Here is a 25,508-nt window from a genome sequence, read left to right as displayed (position 1 = left end):
ATAAAATCTGCCTTCCCCCAATCCAGAACCTTTTTTTTTGCAGACCATCGTTTTCCTTTTCCACAACAGATTCTTAATATATATCGGTGGGTATGTTAGAAGAGCAATTTGTAAGCTTTAAAAAGTATGGGGCAAAGAATGGTTTCCAGCCATTCATTGGATTCTCTGGGTTACCTGGCAGCGTGGAGGAGGGGGGGGGGGGGGGGGGGGGGGGGGGGGTGCGATCAATAGGAATTCCCATTGGGCGGACTTGCAAAGGAACATCTCGCCCAATTATATTTTCACTCCAACAATTCAACAGCATTAAATATGCCATTAAAAAAACCCCGTGACCCATCACTGACCTGTGTCTGCCGAAATTTTGGATTTTAGAAACAGGCTGCCGTGTAACAAATCCAGAGCCTCTCCCTTCAGTTTCTCTGCCAATCTATCAACCAGAGCCAATTCATCAGCAATATGCTAGAGGGAGAAATAATACAAAATACGTCATATTTGGAAAATACTGGATTTAGGTTGGTGTTTGAGAATTATCCAACATTCTAGCAAAATACGAAACATATATTCATAGAGTCATTATAGCACAGAAGAAGGCCATTTAGTCCATTGAGTTCATGCTATCATTCCAGTTGATCCAACATTTGATTTTCCGTCTGCCATATCCTCAGTTATATTGTCTACATACGAAGTTGTCTACAAGATTGTCTGTCGAGCAGGAGTGTCCAAGTGTCTGTCTTCAAGGGTCACTTATGGATATCCCATGAAGCCACAGATAAAGTTGAATTGCACATTCCCGTTCAGTTCCATACATTTAGATATCACCAGTTCATGGTGTTCTGATCTCGGATTTTTACACCAGTAAAGTAACTGGGTACATAACAGCCATTTCCAACTCTCATTGGCAGAATGATACTGCACATGGTTGTGCCAACTCCCTTTCGATTTTAAAATGGTGCAGAGGAGGTTTAGGTAAAAGTATTCCTCTCAGAATAAATAGCACTGAGTGATTGACCTACATCACCTCCCAGTCAAGCAAAGACTTGATTTTAAAATTGTTTTCAAATCCCTCCACAGGCTCTCCCTTCTGCATCTCTCTGACTTATGTAGCTCGTGGCATACTTTGTTTTTTAATGCTTCTGTGAAGCACCTTGGGATATGTTATTGCATTAAAGGTGCTATATAAATAAGGTGTTGTTGTAAGGGACAGGCAATGAATGCTGAATTTGCCAGCAGTGCCTGCATCACATCAATAAGAGACTAAAGTAGATCATTCAGAGAACCATAGAATTTGAGGACAGCATGGTGGCACAGTGGTTAGCCGGGTCGGGTTTCATCCCGGCTCTGGGTCACTGTCCGTGTGGAGTTTGCATATTCTCACCATGTTTGCATGGGTTTCACCCCCACAACCCAGAGGTGCACAGGTTAGGTAAATTGGCCCCGTTAAATTGCCCCGTAATTGGAAAGTGACTGGACTAAGGGATGAATTGGCAGTGAAGAATTTTGGGATGTCCTGGGGTTGAGAAGGGCGCTATAGAACTGCAAGTCTTTCATTTTCTATTTGCCAGTTAGCATTGAGAAGGTGGAGGTGAACAAATGAGTCTCAAATGGTAATTTGAGAGTCAGCCACACTGGTGTGGATCACAAAGTCTGGGTCATCAATTTTATTCAAAGCTGGGTTAGTTAGATTCTTGAAATAAAAATCGCTTATTGTCACAAGTAGGCTTCAAATGAAGTTACTGTGAAAAGCCCCTAGTTGTCACATTCCGGCGCCTGTTCGGGGAGGTAGGAACGGGTATTGAACCCACGCTGCTGGCCCTGCTGTGCTTTACATGCCCACTGTGCTAAACCAGCCCCTCTAAATGGACGAGGGGAGTCGAAAGTTGAGGTCACATATAGACCAGAGTAGGTAAGGATCAGAGATTTCCTTTCCCTGGGGATATTGGGAACAAGATGGAGTTTTTGTTAATGACATCCATTGTCATCATTACAAATAACTGGGTATTTTTCCATTACACAATTATTTAATTAATTGAATTCAAACTCTCGAGTTGCCTTTTGGAATTTGAACTCATGGTCGCCATGTTGGCATATACAAAATGTTAAATAAAAACCTTAACTGCTGCCCAGAATAATGGAACTGATACACTGTACCTGCTGTAGGATAGAAATGGCACACGACATGCCAACTTGTCCAGCACCGATTATTGAGACTTTTGAACTCGCCTTCATTGGAGTGTCGGCGTGCACCTCATTCATCAATTTATTTTTCAAACTCATTGTTTTTAAACTGGGGTCAGCCTAAAAAGATGAAGAATCTGAAGGGGAACAGCATTTTTCTGTTAATATCGTACAACAGTGCGTTTGTGCTAAAGAAAAACACCAACATATACCCTTGACATCCTCAATTTAAACTTGAGCTTCAAGTGACATTTCACCATCCTTCTCTGGGTGGATGAGTTCTTATTTTTTACAGGGGCCGGGTCTCTCAAAGTCCTGCATCGCAACCTAAGCCCAGCTCTGTGGAGAGGAGGCAACTCGAAGTGTTAATGAACCCTCTTCCTCTACCCACAGAAAGCTGCCCAGGGCAAGCTGCATGTTGTACCCCAGCATTTTCTGGTTTGTAAAATTCCCTTACCTCGGGGTGGGTGGGAGCGAGATCCAGACTTTCAGGCGAAAAGGGATAGCAGGGAATTCTCTAAAACGAGAGAAAGTGTGAGCTAGGACACAGCATTTTTTTAAAGTATCTGATTTATTACTGCTTCACTCCTAAGGACCCTGAGGAGCAGCAATGTTAAGTTCCTAGAACTTAGCACTTTTTGATACTTTCCTCTGGGGTGTGTAACCAACTTGTATCAAAATCCTTTGTCATTTTAGTGGAGACACCAATCCATTTCAACAAAGTATTTGTGGTTGACAGAATTACAAATTGTCATTTCCAGACCCATCTCAATTCTCTCTCCCGATCAATATTTCCTTTCAATTCTTTCAATATTGTCTTTTTTTTTACACTTACAGACTTTATTTTTTTTCTGGCTCCTGCTTTCAGTCTCGCTGCTCTCTCTGTCAGCGGGGTGGTTGTGTGTGTCCGTCTCTCTTCCTTCGCCTTCAGCGAATGTTTTCTCCCAACCGTCTCCCCCCCTTCTCCGTTTTTATTCAAACTCTGAAACCTCCGCTCCACATTCTCTCCGCTAACCTCGCGCTTCTCACCGGGAGCCCACAGCAACGAGCCAGACTCTCCTGGTTCCAGAATCCAAACCCACCTCCTTGCAACAAAAAACCCAGCCAGGAGCCAGGGGTGTTGTTGGACAGGAGCTTGGCACAGCCCAGGCTGAGGTACACACAGGGCACAATTTATATTTATAATGTGGAACCGACAGCACAGAGAGAGAGTGTGTGTGTGTGTGAATGAGTGTGGCAACTCCCTTACCTGGATTGTACACACCTTCCACAATACTCACTGCTTCTGGAGGATCTGAATCTTTCCTGACTTTGCTAAACACGTTTCTAACCCAGTTGGACTTTAATGCAACATCACCCAATCAGTTCAGGTGGATTCACATCGTTTACTGGATGTGGGCGTCACTGGTTCGCATTTATGACCCATCCCTAATCCCCCATGAGGGAGCTGCCTTCTTTTTTCAATACCTTTAATTATTACAGTTATTCCGTTTTTACAAATAAGCCTCAAACTGGCCCAGTGCAGCATAAATGCTTCTGTGTACATGAATACAGGGCAAGAGGGGACAAGGGCATGAAGTTAAAAACTCACCACTATCCTTAGAATTCCCCCTATACCAAAAAGGGCCAATATTCTAAATATTCAGGATAACAGCGATTGACGCCTCTGTGCGCATATATCACACACCCTTGTCAGAATAAAAAGCAATAACATGAAATCAGAGGGATACAGGCAGCACGGTAACACAGTGGTTAGCATTGTTGCTTCCCAGCACCAGGGACCCGGGTTTGATTCCCAGCTTGGGTCACTGTCTGTGTGGAGTCTGCACGTTCTCCCCTTGTCTGTGTGGGTTTCTTCCGGGTGCTTCGGTTTCCTCCCACAAGTCCCGAAAGACGTGCTTTTCAGTAATTTGGACATTCTGAATTCTCCCTCCATGTACCCAAACAGGTGCCGTTATGTGGCAACTGGGGGCTTTTCGCAGCAACTTCATTGCAGTGTTAATATAAGGCTACTTGTGACACTAATAAAGATTATTATTATTAATCACAAGGGGATAAAGTTCAGGATTATTAATTAACTGCAGGATAATATAACCATCCATAGAGCTGGGAAATTCCAAAACCATGACAGGATGGTTGTGCAGCATTCAGGATCCATCGAGATTCACCCAAGTCCCTGCAATCCGCCATGTCGTTGTCCCTTAGCCCGGGTATGAGAAACCCAGGCCCCAATGACTGGCAAAGACTAACTGCGTCAAGCTGCCTCCAACCCTTCTCGATGGACATTGAGGACAAGACTAGGTGAGACCAGTGGTCGGGCTCTCCGACCTACCCCAGACCCCGGGACAATTTGCATCTAACGCAAAACGCCCAGCCTTCAAATCGAGATTGTACCTCTGAACCCCTCAGTCAAACAAGGATTTTCTTGACTTAACTTGGCTGGCTCCTCATCGCCACATTTAGGCCAGAATCTTCCAGAACCATAGCACAGATCTTACACTCTAGGGTCAAATAATTATGAGTTGTGAATCAGGTTGAAAAAAAGGATTAAAGATGAGTGGTGCCAGAGCTCGCAAAACCACAGCCGCTCTGGCGCCTACATCACGACTCCCGTGAGCTGCCTTTTGACAATCACTGTGGTGTGCGAACACCCACAGTGCTGTTTGGAGGGAGTTCCAGGATTTTGAACCAGTGATAGTGAAGGAACGCCATTATAGTTCCAGGTGAAGGTGGTGAGTGGCTTGGAGGGAAAACTCCAGGTGGTGCTGTTCCCAGATGTCCGATGAACTTGTCCTTCTAGATGGTAGCAATCGTGGGTTTGGAAGGTGCTGCCTAAGAAGCCTTGATGAGTCCCTGGAGTGCACCTTGTGGATGGTACACACGGCTGCCCCTGTTCGTTGCTGGTGGAGGGAGTGAATGTTTATGGAAGGGGTGCCAATCAAGTGGGTTCCTTTGTCCTCGATGACGTCAAGCTATTTAGCTGTTGTTAGAGCTGCACTCAGCCATGAAAGTGGGGAGTATTCCATCATCCTGACCTGCATCTTATAGATGGTGGACAGGCTTTGGGGGTTCAGGAAGTGTTACTCACCGTAGGATTCCTAGACTTTGACCTGCTCTGGAAGCCACAGTATAAATATGGCTGGTCCAGTTCAGATTCTGATCTGTCTGTACCTTCACAGGAGGCATGCAAAGATTCCTCAATCCCAAAATACAAAACAAAAACATGACACGAATAGTTCCAATGGGGGTTTTCCTCACCCACAATAAGGATTATAAGAACATACCAACCACCTTTATACCAAACCTCCGACCCGCCACCCTGCCATGGTGCTATTCATCTTATTTATAAAGTGAAGGGTGCCTCAGAAAAGTACTCCCCCTCATTGTAAAAGCAAGATTACAGCACTTTAAAAAACACTGGGTCAATACTCTACAACACTCGTGTCACACATCCAATTCAGCATGATTCTTGCAGTATAGCAGGATAACAGCGATTGACGCCTCTGTGCGCATATATCACACACCCTTGTCAGAATAAAATAAAATGTAACACTTTCAGAGATTTCCTATTTTTGGTGAACACAGAAAGATTAACCTCCAATGTATATTGCCTGTTAATCCCTCCGTTACATTGCTTGTTTGTGACTTCTGCTTGTTGGTTAATGTTGTTTGCTTTAAGACTGTGTGTGAGAGTTAAAGTTGTGGCTGCCCTTGGCCCCTGTTGCAGGCTCTGTTAGTTTAGTCAAAAAGAAAAGAAAAACTTGCATTTGTATAGTACTTTTCATGGCCACCAGTTATCTTTAAGCACTTCACTGTCATTTAAGTATTTTTGAAGTCTAAAAGGAACAAAGGCATGGAAGAGATTTTCAGTAGCATATGAGCTGAGACAGGAGTATAATTGGGCAATGTTTTGGAATGGAAGTCTTGTGATCACAATCTTTCTTGGTGTCAAATTGGTGTGATGAGCTTTGTGCTTTGGAAAGTGTTATATTACCTTGTGTAATATCGTATATTACTCTTTTGAACCAGCTGAGGTGATGAAATGAACAATAGTTTTCTTGTAAAGCTGAACTAATTTATTGAGTAATATAAATAATATTTGTACGTCCTTTTTATTTAATAAGGAATTTAATATTTAACTCAACTGGTAAAGACATAAAATATAGTAAAGATAACTAAATAATTTCACAATGTAATAATGAAATAACTTGTAACTTCTCTCTCTCTAGCTATTCTATGTCTTGTCTGTTCACTCTCCTGAAGCACACTCTCTCAGAAAGAGGCACAACATCGAGGGCCGAAGGCCCTGTTCTGTGCTGTACTGTTCTATGTTCTAAAAAGCAATAACATGAAATCAGAGGAATACAGGCAGCACGGTAACACAGTGGTTAGCATTGTTGCTTCCCAGCACCAGGGACCTGGGTTTGATTCCCAGCTTGGGTCATTGTCTGTGCGGAGTCTGCACGTTCTCCCCGTGTCTTTGTGGGTTTCTTCCGGGTGCTTCGGTTTCCTCCCACAAGTCCCGAAAGACGTGCTGTTCGGTAAGTTGGACATTCTGAATTCTCCCTCCATGTACCCGAACAGGTGCCGTTATGTGGCGACTAGGGGCTTTTCGCAGCAACTTCCTCACGGGGGCCTCACGGTAGCATGGTGGTTAGCATCAATGCTTCACAGCTCCAGGGTCCCAGGTTCGATTCCCGGCTGGGTCACTGTCTGTGTGGAGTCTGCACGTCCTCCCCGTGTGTGCGTGGGTTTCCTCCGGGTGCTCCAGTTTCCTCCCACAGTCCAAAGATGTGCGGGTTAGGTGGATTGGCCATGCTAAATTGCCCGTAGTGTAAGGTTAATGGGGGGATTGTTGGGTTATGGGTATACGGGTTACGTGGGTTTAAGTAGGGTGATCATTGTTCGGCACAACATCGAGGGCCGAAGGGCCTGTTCTGTGCTGTACTGTTCTATGTTCTATGTTCTAACTTCATTGCAGTGTTAATATAAGGCTATTTGTGACACTAATAAAGATTATTATTATTAATCACAAGGGGATAAAGTTCAGGATTATTAATTAACTGCAGGATAATATAACCATCCATAGAGCTGGGAAATTCCAAAACCATGACAGGATTTTAAAAAACACTGGGTCAATACTCTACAACCCTCGTGTCACACAACCAATTCAGCATGATTTTTGCAGTATAGCAGGATAACAGGCGACCGACGCCTCTGTGCGCATATATCACACCCTTGTCAGAATAAAAAGTAATAACGTGAAATCAGAGGAATAAGGGGCACTGCTGCTTCACAGTGCCAGGGTCCCGGGTTCGATTCCCAGCAGTGGCGTGCCGAGGTCTGGTGATGCCCGGGGCAAATCTTGATTGTATGCCCCAAAGACTCAAGTATAAGGCCTAATATACTGAGAAATATTATGAGAAAGGAAAACATTTTGAATATATAAACACAGATGAAACACGAAATAAACGCTTTATTCGATTTTAATATAAATCAATCAAATTTATTAAGTTATTTTCCGCAAATGATACCTCCTGTCACAAAACACCTGAACGACTTCACTTTTTACATCAGCTGTGAAAAATTCTTTTTCAATGCTTATTAAAGCCAGGTTGGTCAGTCGCTCCTATGACATAGAAGACCTCAGATATGTTTTTATTAATTTCAGTTTTGAAGTTGACCTTTCACAGCTTGCGACTAAAAATGCGATTGTAAGCAGTAATCTGTATGAAACACACAGCGTCGGAAAGAAATCCCTCCCATACTGCAGTAAAGACTCCAGAGCATCTTTAGGATCAGGGGGAACTCTATTCCCTCCAGCTTGAAGGAGCATCACAAAATCAATAATTTCGTCATATAACTGAATTGCAACCACATCATTGTCATAATAATTTGCAACGTCTGAACATTCCTTTTTTAATTTCTCTCTTTCTTGTTCATCTTCAATCACTACTGAATTCAAGTTCAGAAGAAAAGAAAATCGGTCACTGAGTCTTTGAAGACGGACACTGCGGTCTTCAATTTCAGTTTTTAATCTGTTCACAATCTCTACCATTACTCTATTCATTTCTTATTGTGCCGTCAGTCCACTATCTCTTGCTGACTCTCCAGGCATTATTCTTCTTCTCCTTGTTCGTGCAATTGGTATTCCCCAATTTTCACAATATTCATTGGCTAAATCTATTGCATTGTGGATAATTTCGTCATTCTTCAAATTCAAGGTATGAATAAGTCCTCTCAGATCACAAGAAGCTTCATGGAACCCCATTTTCAGATCCTGCAAACGTTTTGAGACTTTCTCCACTGATGATAAAACTGAGTACCAAAAATTTAATAAAGCTATAAACGGGAACTGTTGAATAGAGTTCAGTAGCAATCCTGCATCAGATTTAGTTTCCCTTGAAAATTCTCCTACCAGCAGGTGTTGAAGGCTTGCAATAACATAGAACATAGAACAGTACAGCACAGAACAGGCCCTTCGGCCCTCGATGTTGTGCCGAGCCATGATCACCCTACTCAAACTCACGTATCCACCCTATACCCCCAACAACACCCCCCTTAACCTTACTTTTTAGGACACTACGGGCAATTTAGCATGGCCAATCCACCTAACCCGCACATCTTTGGACTGTGGGAGGAAACCGGAGCACCCGGAGGAAACCCACACGGGGAGGACGTGCAGACTCCGCACAGACAGTGACCCAGCCGGGAATCGAACCTGGGACCCTGGAGCTGTGAAGCATTTATGCTAACCACCATGCTACCATGCTACCGTGTCACACTCATCGTGGATTACTTGCACAGCATCATGGCTGGAACTCCATCTTGTGTCACACTGTCTTTTCACAGTCCGAGTGACAAATGATTTTAACACGAGAAGTAGATGAAGAAAAAAAAGTAAAGAGTTTTTCTAGAATGCCAAAAAATGTAACAAACAGGTTGCACCTCACTTGCAAGGACACAGGCCAAATTGAGGCTGTGGTTCTCGCAGTTCACAAACACAACTTTTGGGTTAACTTCAAGAATTTTCTTGTTGAACACCTCCTCTCACTCCAGCCATAACTGCTGCGTTATCATATGCTTGACCACGACAGTCATTCATGGAAATTTTGTCTTCTTCCAATTTTTCCTGAATTTTATTTACCAGGCTGACTGCATCTTTCTTGTTGACTTGAAAAAATCCCAGAAATGTCTCCTTTATTTCTACTTTTCTGTTTTCATCAATATGAACGTAACGCAGAATTTCAGAAACTTGATCTTCATGGGCAATATCTGGAGTTGAATCCAGCATTATGCTAAAATATTTTGCGTCCTTAATTTCGGAAATTATATTTTTCTTGACAGTTTCACCAAGAAGATTGATTATTTCGTTTTGAATTCTGTTGGACAAGTAGGTGACACTTTTTGGTTTCTCTTTCCCTCTCTGCAAGTGTTTTGCTAAGACGTCATCATATTTGGCCAAAAGTCTGATTGTTGCTAGAAAGTTTCCTGTATTTTCACTGACTGTCTCCGATAACCCAGATATTCCTTCTCCTCGGTGTCCACGATAGGCCAGATTCTATTTTGCCAGAAAGGATATAACCTCGACAATCCGTTCAGTTATAGCTTTCCATCTTTTCTTTTCAGCAGACATTTGCTGTTGAAGTTCAGCATCTATTGTAGTTGAATGATGGAGTCGAACTACGAGATTCAGGTATTCCCTCATGTGAGCTCTATGAGAAGGGCTTTTCTCATGGTCAGGTATTCTTGGATTTAATTTTCTCCAAGTGGAGAAACCGTCTTCCTTTCCAAAGTTTGACACAGACGACAAATGCTCCTTTGAAAACAAAAAGCAAACAAAACAGTAGCATGCTTTCCAATATGGAGAGTATAACAACCATTTTCTCTCCACAATTTCTCCATTTGTGGAAACTTTATCAAACCACTGTTTGGAAAATGATCTCCCATCCTTCTCAGCAAATGGACCACTTTTATTCTGATATCTTTCAGGACCATGTTGTAATATCGTCATCTTCAAATGATCTGGAATCGGTTTCTTCAAACAGCCAAAATCGCTTCTTTGCAAAAATATGCTAAAATCTTCTTTATTTTCTTCACATGGATCATCATCCGGTCAACGAGACTGAGGAGAGAGAGAGTATTATGTGCTGACCGAGCTGAATCCGTATCAGAAAAATCCTTCTCTGCACCCACATCATCTTTAACTTCTCCAGGTTCTCCTACTTCTTCTTTACTTCTTTTTATCCATGCATCTAATGCCCCTCTTTGATGGGACTCTTCTTCGACTCTGGCCCTCTTTCGGTCAGTTGCAGACGGATAAACCATATTTCATTTCTTTGTTCCTTCGTATCAAATTATTTCACACTGATTCTCCACTGATAATTTTGTGCAATTTATATCATAGACTTGCAAATTAGTGGTATCTGTATTCGAATATTAGCATGTTAAGGAATAAATGTCTCCTATTCCGAGATTAAATGCCTTAGCAGTCCTCTGATCATTCAGGCTTCACTCTTACTACATCCCACGTAAATATTTCATTAAATATCACCAGAAAACGTATAAAAAACGTAGTTGCACCCGTTCTAAAGCTATTCACTGACCTGAGTAGGTAAAAGAACTAATCTGGATGCACAAAAAGCTGAAGAAAAGACGAGTCATGACTCGAGGAAACGCAGGAACAAACAGCCACGTCTGCTTGTTGCTTTTGATGGTTGCACCACGTACATCATGCGCATGCGTGTGGGGGGATGGGGAGAAGCACCATTATCTCTAGACAGAAAGGGTACACCATGTTCAAGGAAGAAAGGGCTAACAACTGCCTCTGCAGTGCGGTGAGCCTCCAAAAATTGATTTATCAGCGCTGAAATTTTAAAATTACTATCTTATTTCCTTCTCTGATTGAATGCCCCCATCCAATGGATGCCCGGGGCCAACGCACTGTCGCCCCCCCCCCCCCCTCTGCACGCCACTGATTCCCAGCTTGGGTCACTGTCTATGCGGCGTCTGCATGTTCTCCCCGTGTCTGCGTGGGTTTCCTCCGGGTGCTCCGGTTTCCTCCCACAGTCCAAGATGTGCAGGTTAGGTGGATTGGGCTCCTGGAGGTTGGGGCCTGGGTAGGGTGCGCTTTCGCAGGGTCAGTAGAGACTCGATGGACCAAATGGCCTCCTTTTGCATTGTGGAGTCTTTATGGTTCTATAAAACAAACTCCCAGAAGCAGCAAGTGGCAGTCTGCACGACCCTGAGTAAATTGACCTCGGCACCAGGGCTAACTCCGCTCCCCAATGGCGCCAAGAGAACACACAGACGCACGGCGCGGACGTCTGGTCGCGCGTACGTTCTGACGTATGGATTACGTTCTGACGTTTGGCGTGCACCTGAGATACGTGCTGACGGCAGAGCGCGGATGCGTGATCCGTTCTGACGTCGCGCGGGGGTCTGTGGGACGTGCTGACGGTCCGGGAGCGCGATGACGCAGAGGAAGGCGCTTCGACGCTGGTCTCGCGGCGCCGTGGGGGCGATGGCAGCCGGCAAACAGAGCGCGCGGGGTGGGAGGTAGGAGCGGCGGTCGAGGAGGAGGAGGAGGATGGAGTGGGCCGACAGCGGCCCTGAGGTAAACACCCTGAGAGACTGTCAGAGAGAGGAGACTGCGGGCTGGGAGGGGATTGACAGGAGGATTTGGAGGGGATTGCGGTGCAGAGGGATTTGGAGGGGAGGGGGGTTGTGTGGAAGAGGATTGGGGGGGCTGCGGGAGGAGAGTTTGGAGGGGAGGGGATTGATGGAGGAGGGTTTGGAGGGGAGGGGATTGATGGAGGAGGGTTTGGAGGGGAGGGGATTGATGGAGGAGGGTTTGGAGGGGAGGGGGATTGATGGAGGAGGGTTTGGAGGGGAGGGGATTGATGGAGGAGGGTTTGGAGGGGAGGGGATTGATGGAGGAGGGTTTGGAGGGGAGGGGATTGATGGAGGAGGGTTTGGAGGGGAGGGGATTGATGGAGGAGGGTTTGGAGGGGAGGGGGTTGATGGAGGAGGGTTTGGAGGGGAGGGGGTTGATGGAGGAGGGTTTGGAGGGGAGGGGATTGATGGAGGAGGGTTTGGAGGGAGGGATTGATGGAGGAGGGTTTGGAGGGGATTGATGGAGGAGGGGTTGGAGGGGATTGATGGAGGAGGGGTTGGAGGGGATTGATGGAGGAGGGGTTGGAGGGGAGGGGGTTGATGGAGGAGGGTTTGGAGGGGAGGGGATTGATGGAGGAGGGTTTGGAGGGGAGGGGATTGAAATGAAAAATGAAAATCGCTTATTGTCACGAGTAGGCTTCAATGAAGTTACTGTGAAAAGCCCCAAGTCGCCACATTCCGGCGCCTGTTCGGGGAGGCTGGTACGGTAATCGAACCGTGCTGCTGGCCTGCCTTGGTCTGCTTTCAAAGCCAGTGATTTAGCCCAGTGTGCTAAACAGCCCCTTGACGGAGGAGGGTTTGGAGGGGATTGACGGAGGAGGGTTTGGAGGGGATTGACGGAGGAGGGTTTGGAGGGGAGGGGACTGCGGCGAGTCTGGATGGGGATTGCTGGCAGAGGGGGACTGCGTTTGGGTGATTGCTGGCAGAGGTGAATTGTGGGTGAGGGTACAGCAGGGGTGAGGACGGGGATGAAGGGAGGGGGATTGTGACGCAAAAGACTGAGGGAGAAGAATGTGGGATTTAGGAGCAGGAGTTGCCCATTAGGCTCCGTGTGACTGCTCTGCCATTCTGTACGATGATGACCGATCTGGTTGTGGCCTGAACTCCAGTTTCCTGGGGTGATAAGAAGGACCCTAGAGGTTGGGAAAGATGGGAGTCAGTGCACCTCGTATATGGGAGAGTGGGTGGTGTCTGAGGCCCTCAGCACTTCACCCCCATCCTGATTCATAAATTCACAAAAGATCGGAGCAGAATTAGGCCGTTCAGCCCATTGGGTCTGCTCCTCCATTCTATCATGGCTGATATGTTCCTCATCTGCTACCTACAATAAGAAGTCTTGCAACACCAGTTTAAAGTCCAACTGAGTGTACCTGATGAAGGAGCTGCACTCTGACAGCTAGTGATTCCAAATAAACCTGTTGGACTTTAATGATCGCTTATTGTCATAGGTCGGCTTCAATTAAGTTACTGTGAAAAGCCCCTAGTCGCCACATTCCGGTGCCTGGTTGGGGAGGCCGGTACGGGAATTGAACCCGCGCTGCTGGCCTTATTCTGCATTACAAACCAGTTGTTTAGCCCACTGTACTAAACCTGGTGTTGTAAGACTTCTTACAGTGCCCACCCCAGTCCAATGCCAACATCTCCAAATCATTGCTACCTACAATGTTACAGACCAAGAGCTGGATTGCAAAATCAGCTAGACTAGAGCATCTCCTCCCTAGAACACCTGACCTAGGAGTGGGTCGGCAATTTAGCCTCCCAAGCCTAAACAACTTCAATGTGATCATGGCTGATCCCATCCTGCCCTCTACTCCACCCTCCTGACAGTTCTCCATAACCCTCAACCCTTTACCAATTATAAATCTGTCCAACTCCTCAAATTTACTCACTGTCCCTGAATCCACCGCATTCTGGGGTAGTGATTTCCACAGATTCACAACCCTTTAGGAGAAGTAGTTTTTCCTCAAATCTGTTTTAAATTTGCTACCTCTTATTCTAAGATTATGACCTCTCATTTCAGAATGCCCCACAATAGTAAGCATTAGCTCCACGTCTAATTGATCCATACGTTTCAGCATCTTGTATACCTCAATTAAATCTCCTCCCATTCTTCTGAACTCGAGTGTATCGGCCTAAACTGTTCAATTTCCTCATACGACAAACCCCATATCTCTGGAATCAATCCAGTGAACCTTCTCTGAACTGCCTCCAATGCCACTACATCTTTCCTCAAATAAGGGACCAAAACTGCACAATACTCCAGGTGCGGTCTTACTAATACCTTGTATAGTTGCAATACTTCCTTACCTTTATACTCAATTCCTTTTGCTATAAATGCCAACATGCCATTTGCTTTCCTTACTATCTGCTGTTTGTTTTCTGCGACTCATGCATGAGGACACCCAGATCCCTCTGCATCGGAACACCCCGAAGTCTCTCCCCATTTAGATAATAAGTTGCTTTTCCATTTTTCCGACCAAAATGCATGACCTCACAATTGCACCCCATCACTTTGTATTTGCTGCTGGGGTAGAGGACCTAATCCCCTGTGTCTGGGTGGAGAGGCTGGAAAGAAATGTGACTTTCTCTGATCTTTGGGTGGGAAGCTCAAAGAGCAGCTGACTTGCTTTGGCTCTGGAATAGAGAATTTAACAGGGTGCCAACTTGAAAAGAAAGCTCAAGTGGAAGTACTTGAGTTTATCTAATTCAGGTTGTCTCAGGAGAGTTCTGGATGTCATGCAGCCTGTTCCTATTGCACTCCATATGAAAGAATTTAGTATATGTATAAGGTACAACTATTCTGCTTGAGTGTGCTGTGTTGTGGAACAATTGGATGTATGTTTGATTTCTGTTCTTGTTACTAATGCTGAGGTGGAGTTAGGTTGATACAAAGAAATTCAGTATATCATTCTGAGCTGTTATATGCACACTTAAGTAACAAGTTGAAGAACACTTTTTGGATTGTGATTACCCAGTTAAGCACGTGTATAACTGGTTTGCTGCCACTGATAGAAAATGACCCAGGTTAATTACAGTTTTTGTCACTGGCATTTCAGTTGATGTTGAAATATTTTTGCCCTTTTTAAAAATAAATTTAGATTGCCCAATTCTTTTTTTCCAATTAAGGGGCAATTTAGTGCCACCAATCCGCCTACCCTGCACATCTTTGGGTTGTGGAGGTGAGACCCACGCAGACACGGGGAGAATGTGCGAACTCCACACGGACAGTGACCCGGGCCAGGATCGAACCCAGGGCCTTGGTGCCGTGATGCAGCAGTGCAAACCACCGTGCCTCCTTATTTTTGTCCTTTTCTAAGCAAAATTTTGAGTTTGGAGAGGGTGTTGCACCTGAGACTGGTAAACAAAACCTGAATATTTTGTATTCACCAGGGATATTAGGAGAGGTTAAATGTCGATTTGCAAAATACTGCAGGTGCTACAAAATATTTTCTGTATTATTTGAATCTGCAGAATTTAGAATTCCATTGGTTTGCTGACTGAATTCTTGTGTTTACGTCCACCATGAAATATTTCAATTGGACAAATGCAGGCAAAGTTTCAAGCTGTTCTTTCATTTAAATTTGATCACTTTCCATCAGTAGTAAATTAGAGATCATTTGTTTAGAGCAATGATGTGTATTCATAATGTGGATTCATAATGTGGTAGGTTTGTACCTGTTTTTGAGTTCAGTTCTGACTTTTTATATGTGCAGCTGGGGTGGGAGGGGCAAGATGGGCGAAATGTAATTCATGTTCTTATAAGGAGGAGGGATAGGCAGTGGTAGTAGACAAACCGTTCACTTATTGGACTGGTTAACTGTCTTCAGTTGGATACAGTTCATGACAGAAAAGAGGAGACCAATTCCCCTGTCATTTCACTGTCTCATTACTCCTAATATGTCTCATCTGTAGTGTCAACTCAACTGCCCTCATGAGCACCATGAACCACATAAACAAGAATCTCAAGGTAACAGCAGAGAGGAGCTGTACAACAAGTCCGATCAAGCTGCAAGCCCCGATGAACATCACAGTGATCTTGCTTTCATGGAAGATTACAGCAACTGGGATATTATAAAAGCCACACAGTAAGTGCAGTAGGCGTGCTAGCATTGCCTAGCGTGTAAGCCGTCAGTAATATGGTTGTCTGAACATTACATAAGAAGTAAGAGCAGGAGTAGACCATCTGGCTCCTTGAGCTTGCTCCGGCATTCAGTACAATCAAGGCTGATCTTTTGGCTGAATCCACTTTCCTGGGTGCTTCCCCCATCTCTCAAGATTGCAAAGCTGTTTTCATTTTGAGAGCTGAATCTTTCTGTGAATTCTTTTATAGGTCTTCACACAATCCAGCACCAAATATCTGTTGCAACTTCTTTACATACTGGACCAAGACTGAAATGTGACTAGCAGTAATGTAGCAAGGACTAGATAGAGTGAGGTTATGAATGGTCGAAAAATCAGTGTATTCAGTGTAAAATGATCCGAACTCGGCTGAACCCCTGCAAATAGTAAGTTTCTGGAAGATCATCCAAAGCTAAACGCCTAAGCTTAAGATGCGATACAAACAATTAAAGTTGATATTGACCAAGATTTTCCCAGTGGGAGCACACCGCTGACCCCTTTAGAAACTGTGCCCGTACCGTTTAACTCTGGAGTTTTTGAACTGTCCTGTCCTAGCTCCGAATCCACAATGAGGTGCGTCCGGAGACCCTGCTGTGAAGCGCAACTTTAGCAAAACCACTTCATCATGAACTGAAGGCAGGCCTCTTGAAATCTTTCCTCAGCTCATTGAATTTCAGGGGTTTGAATTGACTTGTCTTTGAGGCAGGTTACAATCCTACCTCACAGCAATTTAACTCCGGTCCAACATCGGCCGGACTATGGAGGCAGAGATCCCACATAAGGAGCCGGGGTGTGGGCGGGGTGAACGTTGTTGAGGGATGGCCATTGGGCCTTGTCAGTGGTTTGGGTGAGCCTTGTTGGGGCAGGGAACTGCGTGCACCGGCAGGGCGGGGTCTGCGAGCAGTTGCGGGGAGAGGGATGGGGTGGTTGAGTGACACCACCTGATTTACTTGGAGCTGCATTCCTGAGCAGGCTAGAGTCAGCTCAAAGTAAATCAGTGTTTACAAAAATAAAGCAGCCCAAAGTTCACGTGGTGTCATATTCCAAGTGGACCATTTAGCGAGGGTTTGCACGGAGCCATTTCGGAGTTACTGAAAATTCTGGTTTCAAAGGTAACTCGCTCACCAGAACCCCTGAAGCCATTGTGACCCTAAGCACTCAGGTTTTAGAATCCGAAAATCTGGGCCATGATAATGAGACAGTACTATTTCACTGAATTCTGTCCCCTAATGGTTCTGCTGCTTACAACCTTCAACTTGAGGAAATAGTATGGGGGATAACTTTAAATCTCTGTTCAGTATTTGAATATATGACTTGGCATGAGCTTCTATTCCAATACTCAAGCAAACAAATTATCGTCCAAATGTGGAAACAAATGGTCACATCCAACCTTAACAGAATAATCTATCCCACTCTGTGATGCCACAGGAAACGGTGGGGTGGGGTGATGAGAGGGCTTATTCCTCTCTCCTAACACCTCAACAAAAATTAACATATATCTCTGAGTTTGCAATTTAGTGCATTCCATTTTGCAGCAATCACTTCTTTAAAATAAATTTAGAGGATCCAATTTTTTTCCCCAATTTAATATCAATTTAGTATGGCCAATTCACCTATATCTGCACATCCTTTTGGGTTGTGGGGGTGAGCCAAGAGGAGAATATGCAAACTCCACACAGGCAGTGACCCGAGGCCGGGATCGAACCCGGGTCCTCGGCACCATGAGGCAGAGTGCTAACCACTGCACTACCGTGCCGCACTGCAGTAATCACTCTCTTCCACTGTTATAGTGTTAAAGTACGCATTTTCCTTTTTGATTATATATACACGCACATCTTTAGCAAGTGTGAGCTTACGTGAGTAACGTCATCGGTAGCACGTGCTTGCGCAGGTTTTTAGTATTACCACGAGGGGCCTGTGTATAGCTACTGCCAGTTTCTGAATCTATGTTGTACTGTTATTTCAATATGTGTATAAGTAAAGTCAATTGAACTTTCAGAATGTGTTTGACCATCTTTTTGTGGTCAAGTTACCACAGCTATTTTGTTTATAAACTTTTGAAACTGTCTAGAATGAGCACTTTTGAAGTAAGTGGCGGTAGGATCTATTAATCAACTTGGTACCTCATCTGCACCTTCATGGAGTGGTGAAAGTGTATTCTCTGTAATTCTCCACTTCTGAATGGCAACCTGTGATAAAACGAATGTCATGGGTGGCGGCAATGCTATACCATCATGTTACTGATTGGTAGGTAGGCGCAGTCATTATTATGGTATTCCCCTTATAGGTGCAATCAACAAAAGTATCTTATGGTGACTTAAATGCTAAGCATGTAGTTACCAGTGCCACAAGTTGGGGCATTCTGTGATCCAATTCTTTTGGTATGGAATCAAATTAAATGGGGGAGTTCTGTGATTCGGCACTTGTGGAATCTGCACTTCAGAGGCTGGCTGTACACCCGAGATGCATTGACTGCTCAGAATGCTAATTCCCACTTGCTCTCTGGATGACAGCAAGGCCACTTCAATGTAATTTGATGTATTAGCATCAATAGTGAGTTTCGGTAAGCTGTTGTGGGAAACCACAGTATGAAAGCATCGTAACAAAGTCACGTGATAATCTTTCAGGTTACATATATCGTAATTAATTATTTTTGGAAAGCAGGCTTATGGGTGTTGAGCTCCCATAATAAAGAGAGCAGTATTAAAGTAGTGCACGTTAAATTATATTTAGTGCACTAGAAACAAGATGTCAATTCATGTAGGTCACTAAAGATGTTCTTCACAAAACACATCATGTTAATTGTGTTTACAGAATGTATGACTATTAATTCTACCCCAGGGTGCCTCTCCACTGCCAAAAAATGCATGAAACCCATTGCAGTTGCCTCTCTTGCAGTTTGACTCACAGGAAGCAATTTCAAGATGTTAAGAAATTGTCCAGTATCTATTTCCCCTCTGCATATAAGATGTGTATACATGAGGTGAGTAAGTAAGTTCAACCCTTTTCCAGATGGGTTTGTTGCCAAAGATGTTCCATTATCTAGCACTGATCTCTCTTTCAAGACCAGCTGTTCCTTTTAGTTGAAAGGTCACTTACAGGGAGGCACAAGTTTACGGTGAAGGACAGGAGGTTCAGGGGGGATTTGAAGAAAAAACTTTTTTAGCCAGAGGGTGGTAACGGTCTGGAATGTACTGCCTGGGAGGGTGGTAGGGGCGGTTTGCCTTGTATCCTTTAAAAAGTACCTGCATGAGCACTTGACACGTCATAACATTCGGTGCTATGAGTCAAGTGCTGGCAAATGGGATTAGGATTGGCAGATCAGCTGCCTGTCATGCGGCGCTGCAGACAGGATGGGCTGAACGGCCTTTTCTGCGCTGGATTTTTCTGTGATTCTGAAAATTCACTTAAATTAAAGGTGGGAGAGAGAAGGAAACTAGCTTGGACTACGAGTTAGCTTTTTGACTTTCACCTTTGGTACCCATTTTTTAATCCAGGACACTGCCAGGGCAGTAGTCACTTCTGCCTTCTTGAATATGAATATAAGAGTAGATCAACAGCATAATTTTGATCCTAATCCAACAGTAGTTAGCACTCTCACTGGTACCACAGGACTGCTGGTACCCTGCTACCCTCACTTTGGCATTTTGTACAGCTACCTTGCTCTTCAACCCCCCTTTGGCAGCTGCCCTCAGTTGTCTCTCCACCTTCCTCACTCTTAAGAACTTTGCTAAAGCCTAGCTCTCCATGAAGCTTTAAGTCACCCTATTTAATATTTCCTTTGATTTTATGATTACACTTTTGTGTAGTGTCTTGGGATATCTTTGCATGGTAGTGGAGCCATATACGTTGTTTGCAGCATGTACTATCTTTAAGATGCATAGCAAAACTCACCAAGGTTTCTTCGGCTTCCAGATGCATGACTTCTGCCACCTGACTGCAGACGCATGGGAACATCACCTGCAATTTCGTGTCACATGCCATTCTGATGTGGAACTATATCAGCTGTTTCTTTGCTGTGACTGGTTTGAAATGCTGGAACTTCCTCCTGAACAGCACCATAGGTGTACCTCCACCACAAGGCATGCAGTGGTTCAAGAAAGCGGCTTGTCACCACCTCCGAGGCAATGAGGGATTAGACAATGAATAATGGCCTTGATCATGACACCCACGTTCCATGAATGAATTTTTTTTTTTAATGCTCTCCTGGTGATCTAGTTAATGCCAACATCACAAAACTGGATTGCCTGGTCAGTTAGCTCATTGGAGGTTGTGGGACTTTGCAGTGCACAAATCCGCTGGTATGTTTCCCAACAGTGCCCACACTTCAAAAATAGCTAATGGGCTGGGAAGTGCCATTTCATAATTGCCAACATTTATGGATGAACTTCTATTTGCAAGAAACTAATCTTTAGGTGCAATCCACTTCTGTTTCCCCTTCCTTTCTAACAAAGAATCCGTTTTGAACTTCCAGATACGGAATAATTGAAAGATGTAAAGAGCTAATAGAAGCTGGTTATGATGTTAGACGGCCTGACAAAGAGAATGTTTCATTGCTTCACTGGGCAGCCATCAATAACCGAATAGAGCTCGTCAAGTAAGTCCCGTCCATTCTCTTCGTAAAGTATGTTATCATTCTTACATTTCAATTGTACAGTAGCCCAATACAAATTTGCATGACTTATATTTGCATTGTATTAACTTCACCAAAATTCATCCACAGATACTATGTTTCAAAAGGCGCCATTGTGGACCAGCTGGGTGGAGATTTAAATTCAACACCTCTTCATTGGGCGACCAGGTAGAGTTGCAGAAATATGGAGTTCTTGAGAAAGTTTTAGAAATATTTTGTGGTGTAGCGCTCGAGGCCTGAGATCCAAATATTTTTGTGGGGGATGGGAAAGTTGATGTGTGCAGAGCTTTCTGTTGGACATGCCATCTTGTGATGAGTGTAGGAATTTCAGCTATATTGTGTTACAGTTATTTGGTGCAGTAAGGGTTAAAAGCCTGGGTTAGTGTGTGTGATTGCTGCAGTCATGTTTATAAAAGCTCCTAGTTTGAAAGACAGCAAAGGTTTTGGGAGCCAGTGGTGCAATTAAGCCATCGTAAAGTTTTTCTTGGGCTAATGCAGTTTTGTTTCGAATAAGGGGATTCCCTGTAGAGTTAATTAGAATTCACCTTGGCAAGATGATGTCGTTACTGGCTGGAGCCAAGGTATCCGGCATTTTGCAGAAAGCAGGCCAGTGGAGTTCTAGATGAAGTTGTGAACAGAAGTCAAGCAGTTTGCTCTCTGCAGTTCAGTTAAAAGATACGTCTGCAGACAGCTGAGCAGTGTGGCTGGAAAGGTGAACAAACAAGTTGAAACAGCTTCTGAAGGAATACTGCCAGAGTTTCTGCATGGGCCTGACAGGAGTCTGATATTTTCTTTAAAGTAATGTCAAAAGATCTTTCTTTCTCAAAGTAGATTGTCCAGACATCTCGGGAAAGCAGGCATTTAAACAGTGGATTGAGAGCTGAGATGATTTTTCTTGTTTGGGAATGAAGATGGCAATTATGGGTATTGTATTCAGCGTATTGAGTATCATTGTTTTTGGGGTAATTGTAAGCTATTTCTGGTGTGATGTTAAAGATATTTTAATACTGCATTACTAATAGAGTTTGTTGTAATATACCATATCTCTATTTCTTTGTGCAACCACTCCTGGAGTGGGAGACCTTTTCCTCATAGCTTTACAAGATTAAAATAAAATATTGGAATTTCTGCTCAGTATCCTAGCTTTTGTTGGGGTCTTGCCTGGGTTAATAATAATCTGTAGCGTCATCAATCATGTTCCAGTAGGAACCTCTGGTGATGGCATGTGAGAGAAAGTTGCACGAAAAGTGGCTCCCGCCAGGGTCCTTGTTTCTCGATCCCTTTTGCCTGTTTCCCGGGGGGCTTTTGTGTTGAAACTCAGCTGGCCGAACTGGGTAATGATTGGTCGACGGAGCTATGTCATAAATTTCAATGAAAAAGCTCACTGGAACGAAACTCCGGGCAGGTAGTGTGGCGAGGGAATCTGAGGGAGAGAAGATGGCGGAGGTGGCCACACCCATCACGGTAGACATGTTGGCTGTGGTGATGACACAGGAGCTAGAGGGGTTCAGAAAGCAGATGGAAGACAGTTTGATTGGCAAGGAACGGAGTTGAAGGACTCGTTTCAAAGCCACAATTGAGGAGGCGGCATTAGGAGGCAGGGTAGCAAGGAGGCATTGGACACGATCCGAAAGCAGCTGCATAAGATCCAAATATTCATGTGGAAGATGGGAAAGTTGATATGCGCAATATTTTCTGTTCAACATGCCTCCTTGTGATGAGTGTAGCACGGGCGGCATGGCAGCACAGTGGCTAGCACTGTTGCTTCTCAGCTCCAGGATCCCAGGTTCGATTCCCCGCTGGGTCACTGTCTGTGCGGAGTCTGCACATTCTCCCCGTGTCTGTGTGGGTTTCCTCTGGGTGCTCCGGTTTCCTCCCACAGTCCAAAGATGTGCAGGTTAGGTGGATCGGCCATGATAAATTGCTCTTCGTGTCCAAAAAAAGTTAGGTGGGGTTACTGAGATAGGGTGGAGATGTGGGCTTAAGTAGGGTGCTCTTTCTAGGGGTTGGTGCAGACTCGATGGGCTGATTGGCCTCCATCTGCACTGTAAATTCTATGATTCTGTGACATCGAATGCTGTGAAGGAGCAAGGCCTGACGCTGAAGGGCGCGGAGGAGGCCTTGTCACGGCATGAGGGGCAACTCGCTTTGCTAGAAGCTGAGATACTGCTTATGGCAGAGAGGAACAAGAATCTAAAAACAAAGGTTGAGGTCTTGGAAAACGAGTCGAGGCGATTGACTCTCGGGTTGTGTGTGGTTGCCAGAGGGAGCGGAGGGCTCGCGGCCAACTGAGTACTTCTCGGAGATGTCTTCTCCGTTGGTAAGGGGCGGAGTGACATGTTCGTCCCTCCATAGTGGATAGCGCCCATCGCGCACTCTAGCAAGAGACAGGGCTGAATGAGCCACCACGGGCAGTGAATATTCGCTTCCATAACTCCATAGTGGATCAAGGCCTGGAGTGGGCCATGAAAAACGATAATATTGACTGGAACGGACACGCAGTTTGAATCTACCAAGATATCCGAACCGAGTTGGCAAAGAGGCATGAGGCCTTCAACAGGTGAAGGCAGTGTTGTACAACAAAGGAGTGCGATTTGGGGTGGTGTATCGGCGAGATTGCGAGTCTGGGTGGGGGCTACCTCACTATTAATAAGGAGTAAGCTAGTGAACGGGGGCAGAGTGGGCGGAGGGGCTGGGGTCTTTTCGGTTGCACGGGGGGACGAGGCAGGAGTGTCCTATGTCTCTTCCCTTCTGTTCGCTTTAGCGATTGAGCCACTGGCCATGGCCCTCAGGGCCTCAAACAAGTGGAGCGGGATACTTAGGGGTGGTATGTGTCCCTGTATGCAGATGATTTTCTGTTATATGGGAAGGATCCGGGGCCAGCTACGGGAGACATAATGAGTAAACTGAAGAGCTTTGGCTCCTTCTCTGGAAACAAGTTCAATTTAGAGAAGAGCGAGTCCACACTCCAGGGAAAGGAGTCTGTCTGGAGGTACTGTCTTTTTACCTGTCCGGACGAGCTTTCGGTATCAGGGCGGGGAAAGCTCCGAGGATTCGGAGGGGTGTTCTACAAAGGGACAGACAGTCGGGGGGCCTTGCACTGCCAAATTTGATATTTTATTACTGGGCCGCTGACATGGGGACCCAGGGTCTACCTGGGTGCATATGGAGTCTGAGTTGTGTAGAAGGTCCAGTTTGAGGGTCCTGGTGACAGCCTCTCTTCCATTTCCTCCGGGAGCAAAGTACTCGTCATAGCCGGTTGATGTCTCCACTTTAAAAATATGGAGGCAACTCCATCAACATTTCAAGCTGGGGTCAAGGTTGACCACCTGTTTGAGCCAGCAAGGGTGGACGCTACATTTGAGGTGGGAAGGGGCTGGAGAGAGTGCGCAATCTATTTCTGGAGGGGCGGTTTGCCAGTCTGGAAGAATTGAAAGAGAAATTGGGCTCTTGGCCCCGGACTCTTCAGGTACCTCCAGATACAAAATGTTGTTAGATGGATGTTTCCGTCATTCCCAGAGGCATTGCCATCTTCCTTGCTGGCGAGAATCCTTGCTGGAGAGGGGTTGGATGAGAGTCGTACGCCTGGTATATATGGACGGATTTTAGGGGAGGATTTGGTCTCGGCAGAGGGAAGAAGGCCAAAATGGAGGAAGAAGTGGAGTGAAGCTCTTCCATGGGTGAATGCTTCATCATTGTGTGTGAGGTTGAGCCTGGTCCAACTCAAGGTAGTGTTTAGGGTGCACCTCAATAAGCCAGAATAAGTTGTTTCTTGCATGTCGGCGATCCTGAATATTGAGCTGGAGCCCTGTCCTTTAGCGGCTAGATTTGGGGTCTTGGATCTGTCAGGGCTGCAGATGGGTGCTGGGGCAGATGTTCTTGCCTTCGCCTCATTGATTGCTCATTGCTCGGAGGCAGGTCCTGTTGAGTTGGAGGTTGGTGACGCCACCTAGTACCTCGGTGTGGCTAGGGAACTTGAGGTGTTTTTGCTCCTCGAAGGTTAAATATGCTGTGAGGGGGTCAATTGATCGATATACAATTTATATTGTATTTCAAGGAATCGGTCACTGTTAGCTTGGGGGGAGAGAGGGTGCTTGGGGCAGGGGGTGTTTGCCTTGAGAGGGGGAGGTTGATTAGTTTATTGTTTTTAGTTTACGGTTACTGCTTGTATTTTTGTTTAAAATGACAAAAGCATAATAAAAATATATTTTTTTAAAATCATGTTCTACTCGTCTGTTCTCCAACTCGCTAATTTATAGGATTTGTAGCCAACTATTACATACAACAAATTAAGTTTGGGGAAAATCTCTTAATTTTGGACTACTGTTATTCAGAATAGTTTTTCAACTTGTTAGTACTTAAACTTCAGATTCATCTTCAAATTTGATAAATGAGTTTAAAATCTTATTAGTAGTGATGTTATAGGAGAACTAAGCAAACTATTCATTTTTGTAATGTCCTTTGATTTATTTTGTTTTGTCTTTGATCTTAGTTAGCATGTATCTTGCGTGTTAAGACTGGATTACATTTCTTATACTGAATTAGATTACTACCAAGGAGCCATTACTGTTACGATCTCTGTAGAGACCGATAACCTAAGAACAAAGAAAAGTACAGCACAGGAACAGGCCCTTCGGCCCTCCAAGTCTGCGCCGACCATGCTGCCCATCTAAACTAAAAACTTCTACACCAATTTGAGCTTCTAGTTGATAGCTGAAAGGATGAATCCAGATTTCATGTTTTAATACTTTCACTGTAACCCTAAACACTACCTTGAGTTGGACCAGGCTCAACCTCACATATATACCAGGCGTAGACTAAAAGCATTATTGACAAAATGCTATTTTTAAAGGCAACTCTTACTTTAAACTGTAGAACAGAACTTTCATTTTAAACACAATTGAGA

General features: G+C 44.7%; 2 protein-coding genes across 6 annotated transcripts in view; one reads left to right on the top strand and one right to left on the bottom strand.

Moving 5' to 3' along the window:
• Positions 1-10,824, bottom strand: part of LOC119971980 (L-lactate dehydrogenase A chain-like) — a 42,716-nt gene extending 31,892 nt beyond the window's left edge. Inside the window, exons 1-4 of one of the 5 annotated variants that reach the window (XM_038808393.1) lie at positions 3,007-3,338; positions 2,633-2,690; positions 2,149-2,312; positions 345-459 (exon numbers count right to left, since the gene is read on the bottom strand). In XM_038808393.1, coding sequence (XP_038664321.1) covers positions 345-459; positions 2,149-2,274 — 241 coding nt within the window. In that variant the 5' untranslated portion in view covers positions 2,275-2,312; positions 2,633-2,690; positions 3,007-3,338. Of the gene's footprint in view, positions 1-344; positions 460-2,148; positions 2,313-2,632; positions 2,693-3,006; positions 3,339-3,424; positions 3,656-10,781 lie in introns of those variants that run through there. The other 4 variants (XM_038808397.1, XM_038808395.1, XM_038808392.1 and 1 more) reach the window with 4 other exon arrangements.
• Positions 10,825-11,671: 847 nt separating this feature from the next.
• Positions 11,672-25,508, top strand: part of zdhhc13 (zinc finger DHHC-type palmitoyltransferase 13) — a 57,439-nt gene continuing 43,602 nt past the window's right edge. The window contains exons 1-4 of the mRNA XM_038808375.1: positions 11,672-11,791; positions 15,763-15,935; positions 20,444-20,566; positions 20,693-20,770. Coding sequence (XP_038664303.1) covers positions 11,765-11,791; positions 15,763-15,935; positions 20,444-20,566; positions 20,693-20,770 — 401 coding nt within the window. The 5' untranslated portion in view covers positions 11,672-11,764. The remainder of the gene's footprint in view (positions 11,792-15,762; positions 15,936-20,443; positions 20,567-20,692; positions 20,771-25,508) is intronic.

The sequence above is a fragment of the Scyliorhinus canicula genome, chromosome 9 (assembly GCF_902713615.1).
Source record: "Scyliorhinus canicula chromosome 9, sScyCan1.1, whole genome shotgun sequence".
In the NCBI taxonomy this organism is placed as follows: Eukaryota; Metazoa; Chordata; class Chondrichthyes; order Carcharhiniformes; family Scyliorhinidae; genus Scyliorhinus; species Scyliorhinus canicula.
This window is presented reverse-complemented; position numbering and strand designations above follow the sequence as displayed.